The following is a 6,649-nucleotide window of genomic DNA, read 5'->3' as shown; positions in this document are numbered from 1 at the left end:
GGGGGCTATTCTCTAGTTGTGGTGCCTGCGCGTCTCATTGCAGTGGCTTCTCTTGTTGTGGAGCACGGGCTCTAGAGCATGCAGTCTTTAGTCAGTAGTTGTGATTCATGGGCTTACTTGCCTTTCGGAATGTGGAATCTTCCCAGACCAAGGATCGAATCCATGTCCCCATTGGCAGGCAAATTCTTAACTGCTGGACCACCAGGGAAGTCGCAGTGATACTTTCAATGGAAACTTTTAGGTCTCAAAAGACCACTTATGTTTCTTTAAATAACAAAGGCTAATCCCTTGTGAGATATTTTCCCGTATTGATCCTAGGAACATTTATTTATATGATCCCCTCAATTCTGACTGATGTATGTGAGGTGCTGATTTGGAAACTACAGCTAGATTTTTCAGACTGAATTGCTCTTCTGGAGACATTTTAAAAATATTTAACTTATTTTTTGTGTGTATTCCTTTGCAGAAAATTGATACCTTGTCAAGATGGAGATTAGTCATTTGTATTTGGGAGCAGCAGACTTGGGGACCAACTACCTCTCAAGGGTTCTATAAACCAATGACATAAACACCTATTCCATTGCTTTCATCTGCCATCTCACCTTCAAATTTGTCTTACCTATGGCATTCAGGAGGCAAGTGAAAAACTTCGTGAAAAATTACTCAGATGCTGAAATAAAAGTCAGGGAAGCAACTTCTAATGACCCTTGGGGTCCTTCCAGTTCTCTAATGTTAGATATCAGTGACCTGACTTTCAACACAATTTCTCTCTCTGAAATTATGAACATGCTATGGCGGAGACTCAACGACCACGGGAAGAACTGGCGCCATGTGTATAAATCCCTTACCCTAATGGATTATCTTATCAAGAATGGATCAAAGAAAGTTATTCAGCATTGCAGAGAGGGGTACTGTAACCTTCAAACGCTAAAAGATTTTCAGCACATAGATGAAGCTGGAAAAGATCAAGGTACCAGATGAAGAAGTTTATACAGTATGCTAGTAAAGAGAGTGTGGGAGGGGGTTATTTTAAAGCAGAAGCTGGGGAAAAGTAGTTCTTAAATGTACTAGCTACCTTTCCTTTGGCACAGTTTGGGTTTCCTGTTTAATCCTTTGTGTTGACTCTTCAGTGCCTTTGAAAACAATGTCTATATATTTTTCAAAATGATGTGTGAAACTAACACAGTTAGGTGCCTGATAAAAGGACACCTTGTAGACAATGAACATAAAAGAGAGATCATGTAGTGTTCGTCTTTCTCAACCTGACTTTTTTCACTTAGCATAATGCCCTCAAGGTCCATTCATGTTGTCACGCAAGGCAAGATTTCATTCTTTTGGACCTTGAGGGCATTATGCAAAGTGAAATAAGTCAGACAGAGAAAGACAAATATTGTATGATTTCTCTTACATGTGTAGTTAAAAAATAGAAAAGTTTATAGGTACAGAGAACAGATTAGCAGTTGTCAGAGGCAGAGGGAGGGAAGAAAATGTGTGAACTATTTTTGTTTTAGTCTACTAAATAAATTGATTTGAAAACTAAAGTGAAAAAACCAAAACAAGTACACCAAAAAGTTAAAAAGTGGAACTTGAGTTCCTGCTTAATTTACCTATGACAAAATAGCAATGAATAATTTTCCAGAGCAAGCGTCATGATTGAAGTCAAGGAACTATGTCCTTGGAGTAAATGTGTTATTTTAGGAAGTTAATCCAAACTATTACCCCGGTACCATTTTATAAAGATACAGGATATCATATTAAGATCTCTTTCATGAGTTAAAAGCTCAGAGTCTGTTATCAAATGGGGTTTTCTTTCAACCTGGGGTTGAATCCTGGCTTTGCTGCTGCCTAACTGTATATGCTAAGGTAATTTATCAGATTACCTGAGGCCTCAGCTTAGAGCTTTGTGCATTGGGATAATAACAACGTCTGTCTCATAGGATGGTTGTGAGGAGTGTAAATTTGTTTGCCTATTTCTCCCCAAAGGATATCAGCTCCATGAGGGCAGGGACTTTGTCTACCTTGCCCATTGCTGGTTCTCAGCAGAAGAGGCGCCATCAACATTTGTTGAGAGAGATAATAAATGGAAGAAAGAATATGCAATTGTCCCAATTTTGTTTAAAAAATTATGTTTATGTATATGAGATTTATTATATAAGAGTTTAACAAGTGGTCCTGGTAGGACTAGAGATGATTTTTTTTTTCAATTTTGCTGTCATGTTTTTTTGTTTGTTTTGGCTGCCCTGCACGGCCTGTGGGATCTTAGTTCTCATACTAAGGATCAATCCTGCACCTCCTGCAATGGAAGCTCGGAGCCTTAACTACTGGAGTGCCAGGGAAGTCCCTAGAGATGATTTTTATTTGGTTTTACATAAATTTGTATATTTTAAAACACAGTTTATAATTAGACCAAATAAAAGTAACATGGCCATGTGGAAAAAAAAAGAGCAAAGTGAATAAACTAGGAGGCATGACAACTTTATATAATAATGTCACTGTAATTTGTAACTATAATTAGACTGGAATTTAGTCATAAGTGTGATAAACTGTTTCCAAAGACTATGGACTCTTCATAAACTATGATGGGAATAGTTTTATGAATACAGAAATTTAGGTCATGAAGTAATATTGTCGGGGGTGGAAGAGAAGTAGGGAAAGGCTGCATAGGATATTGTACTGGGATGATTCAGTAGTGCCTGATATTGTTCTACAGTGGTAAAGAATCAGCACTTCCTCCCATCTAAAGTCAAATTATAATTTGTTAAAGTGAATAGCCTTATGAATCATGAGAAGAGGATAAAGTTCAGTGCAGTCTCTGTTAAGTATACCTTTTAAAAATAGAGTCTTTTTTAGAGTAGTTTTAGGGTTACAGAAGGCAATGGCAAGCCACTCCAGTACTATTGCCTAGAAAATCCCATGGATGGAGGAGCCTGGTAGGCTGCAGTCCGTGGGGTCGCTAAGGGTCGGACACGACTGAGCGACTTCATTTTCACTTTTCACTTTCACACATTGGAGAAGGAAATGGCAACCCACTCCAGTGTTCTTGCCTGGAGAATCCCAGGGACGGGGGAGCCTGGTGGGCTTCCGTCTATGAGGTCACACAGAGTCAGACATGACTGAAGTGACTTAGCAGCAGCCGCAGGGTTACAGAAAAATGATGCAACAAGTAGAGTCCCCGCACACCCTTCCCCACCCACACATGGTTTCTCCTGTTGACATCTTGCATTAGTGTTGTACATTTGTTACAATTAAACCAGTATTGATACATTGATATTAACTATGTTCGCGCTTTGTGTTCCGCAGTTCTATGGGTTTTGAAAAATGCATAATGTCATGTATCTACCATTCCAGTATTGTGCAGAATAGTTTCACTGCCTTCAAAGTGCCCTGTGTTCCACCTATCCATCCTTTCTCCCCTGCCTTGAGCCCTTGGCAGTCACTGGTCTTTTTATTGTTTCTGTAGTTTTGTTTTTTCCAGACTGTCATATAGTTGGAATCATTCCATACATAGCTTTTTCAGAATTTTTTTTTCTCTTAGCCATATGCTTTAAAGATTCTTCTATATCTTGTATAGCTTGAGAGCTGATTTCTTTTTTTTTAACTTTAAAAAACAGATTTATTGAGACAATTCATACATCATACAGTACATCCATTTAGAGGTCACAATCCTATGACTTTTGGTGTATAATTAATTTTTAAAATTGCGATAAATGTAACATAAAATTTGCCATTTTAAGTGTATGATTCAGTGGCATTCATTACATTCACACTGTGGCCCAACCATCACCACTGCCTGTTTCCAAACTTTTCATCACCCCAAACAGGAACTCTGTAACCATTCAGCAGCACTTCCCTTGCTAACCTGTAATCTGCTTCCTATCTCTATAGTTTTGCTTGTATTGGGTGCCTCATAAAGTGGAATCACGTAGTACTTGTTTTTTTGTGTGTCTGGCTTATGTCACTCACTCAAGTTCAGCCATGTTAGCGGATGTAGCAGAACTTTATTCTTATTATACTGAATTACTTGGCCACCTCATGTGAAGAGTTGACTCACTGGAAAAGACTCTGATGCTGGGAAGGATTGGGGGCAGGAGGAGAAGGGGATGACAGAGAATGAGATGGTTGGATGGCATCACCGACTCGATGGACATGAGTTTGAGTGAACTCCGGGAGTTGATGATAGACAGGGAGGCCTGGCGTGCTGTGATTCATGGGGTCGCAAAGAGTCGGGCACGCCTGTCGACTGAACTGAACTGAACTGAACTACATTTTATCTGGTCATGCTTGTTAATGGGTTCTTGGTTGTTTTCACCTTTTGGCTATTGTGAATAAAGCTACAGTGAACTCTAGTGTACAAGTTATCAGAGTCTTGCTTTCAGTTTCTTTCTTTCAGAAAGTATACTTAGGAGTGGAATTGCTGGGTCATGTGGTAGGTCAATATTTAGCTTTTTGAGGAACCACTTAGATTCCCACCAGCAGTGTATTAATAGGAGGATTGCTATTAACATCCTTGGTAATCCTGTTATTGTTTTATCTTTTTTATTATAGCCATTCTGCTGGATGTGAAGCAGTATTAATATCTTACTGTAGTTTTAATTTACAGTTTCCTGAAGACTAATGATGTTGAGCTTCTTCTCATGTCTTTGTTGGTCCATTTATATGTCTTCTTTAGAGAAATGTCTATCCAAATTCTTTGCCTATTAAAAAAATTTTTTTTTTGAGTTTTTAAAGAGTTCTTTATATATTTTGGATATAAGACCTTTATCCAGATAGGTGATTTGCAAGTATATTCTCCTATATAGGTTGTTTTTTTCCTTTCTTGATTAAATTTTGAAGAAGTCCATCTTATCTGTTTTTCCTTTGGTTGCTTGTACTTTGTGTCATAAGTAAGAACTCATTGCCTAGTCTAAAGTTGCAAAGATTTACACCTGTGTTTTCTTATAAGAGTTTTGTAGTTTTAGCTATTACATTTATCTTGGGTCCACTTTGAATTAGTTTTTCTATATAGTGGGAGGTAGAGATCCAAACTCATTCTTTTATACCCAGTTGTCCCACTACTATTTGGTGAAAAGAGTATTCTTTCCTCATTGAATTATATTGACATGCTTACAGAAATCAATCAAACATAGATATATGGGTTTATTTCTGTATTCTTAATTCTGTTCCATTGATCTATGCATCTGTTCTTATACCTGTGTCACACTGTTTTGATTATTGTAGCTTTGTAGTAAGTTTTGAAATAAAGGAATATGACTTTATTTCCATCTCCAACTTTGTTCTTTTCTGGTATTATTATGGCTGTTCTGGGTTCCTTACATATCCATAATATGACTTTATTTCCAACTCCAACTTTGTTCTTTTGTGGTATTGTTATGGTTGTTCTGGGTTCCTTGCATTTCCATATCCTTGAATCATATTGACATGCTTACAGGAATCAATCAAACATAGATATATGGGTTTATTTCTGTACTCTTAATTCTGTTCCATTGATCTATGCATCTATTCTTATACCTGTGCCACACTGTTTTGATTATTGTAGCTTTGTAGTAAGTTTTGAAATAAAGGAATATGACTTTATTTCCAACTCCAACTTTGTTCTTTTCTGGTATTATTATGGCTGTTCTGGGTTCCTTGCATATCCATAATATGACTTTATTTCCAACTCCAACTTTGTTCTTTTCTGGTATTGTTATGGCTGTTCTGGGTTCCTTGCATTTCCATATCAAGTTTAGCATCAGCTTGTCAATTTCTTCAAAAAAGACATCTAGAATTTTGTTTGACATTATGTTGAGTCTGAAGATCAATTTCAGGAATATTGCCATATAAATAATATTATTTGCTTAAATTCATAAACATAAGAAATCTTTCCTTTTATTAGGTCTTCTTTCATTTCTTTCAAACATGTTTTGTAGTATTCATTGTACAAGTTTCATTTCTTAAGATTTATTTCTAATTTTTTTTTTGGTACTACTATAAATGAAATGATGGGTACTTCCGTGGAGGTCCAGTGGTTAAGACTCCACACTTCTACTTCAGTAAGCATGGGAACTAAGATCTTGCACAGACCGAAAAAAAACCAAACACAAACATTGTTTTCTTAATTTCATTGTCAGATTTTTCATTGCTAATGTGTAGAAATTCAGCTGGTCATCTGATTTTTGTATATTAATCTTGTATTTTATTACTCTGCTATAATATTTTCTGTAATAACTATCAGCTATAATACTTTTGGGGTGTTTTGGTCTTTTTTTTAATATAGATTTCTTTGAATTTCCTACATACAAGATTATGTCATCTGCAAATAGAGATAATTTTACTTCTTCCTTTCCCCTCTGGATGCCTCTTATTTCTTTTTCTCTCTTAGTTGATCTGTCTAAAACCTCCTGTACAATGATGAATAGAAATGGTGAGAACAGACATTCTTGTCTTGTTTCTGATCTTAAGAGCTTTCAGTCTTTCACCATTAAGTATGATGTTCCATCCATCATGTGCTCAGTCGTGTCTGACTCTTTTTTCGATCCCATGGACTGTAGCCCATGAGGCTCCTCTGTCCATGGGATTTTCCAGGCAGAATACTGGAGGGGATTTCATTTCCTCCTCCAGGGGGTCTTCCCAACCCAGGGATTGAAACTGAATCTCCTGCATTGCAGGC

The 6,649-nt window shown here is 37.1% G+C and overlaps 1 protein-coding gene across 1 annotated transcript in view; it reads left to right on the top strand.

The window, feature by feature from the left end:
- Positions 1-621: 621 nt before the first annotated feature.
- The window catches only part of ENTHD1 (ENTH domain containing 1), a 98,961-nt gene continuing 92,933 nt past the window's right edge, over positions 622-6,649 (top strand). Inside the window, exon 1 of the mRNA XM_055395397.2 lies at positions 622-970. Coding sequence (XP_055251372.1) covers positions 622-970 — 349 coding nt within the window. The remainder of the gene's footprint in view (positions 971-6,649) is intronic.

The sequence above is a fragment of the Moschus berezovskii genome, chromosome 6 (assembly GCF_049115385.1).
Source record: "Moschus berezovskii isolate FMDL1 chromosome 6, NW_MosBer_1.0, whole genome shotgun sequence".
Taxonomy (NCBI): domain Eukaryota; kingdom Metazoa; phylum Chordata; class Mammalia; order Artiodactyla; family Moschidae; genus Moschus; species Moschus berezovskii.
Note: the sequence above shows the minus strand (reverse complement) of the source record. Positions and strands in the feature narration are given on the sequence as shown.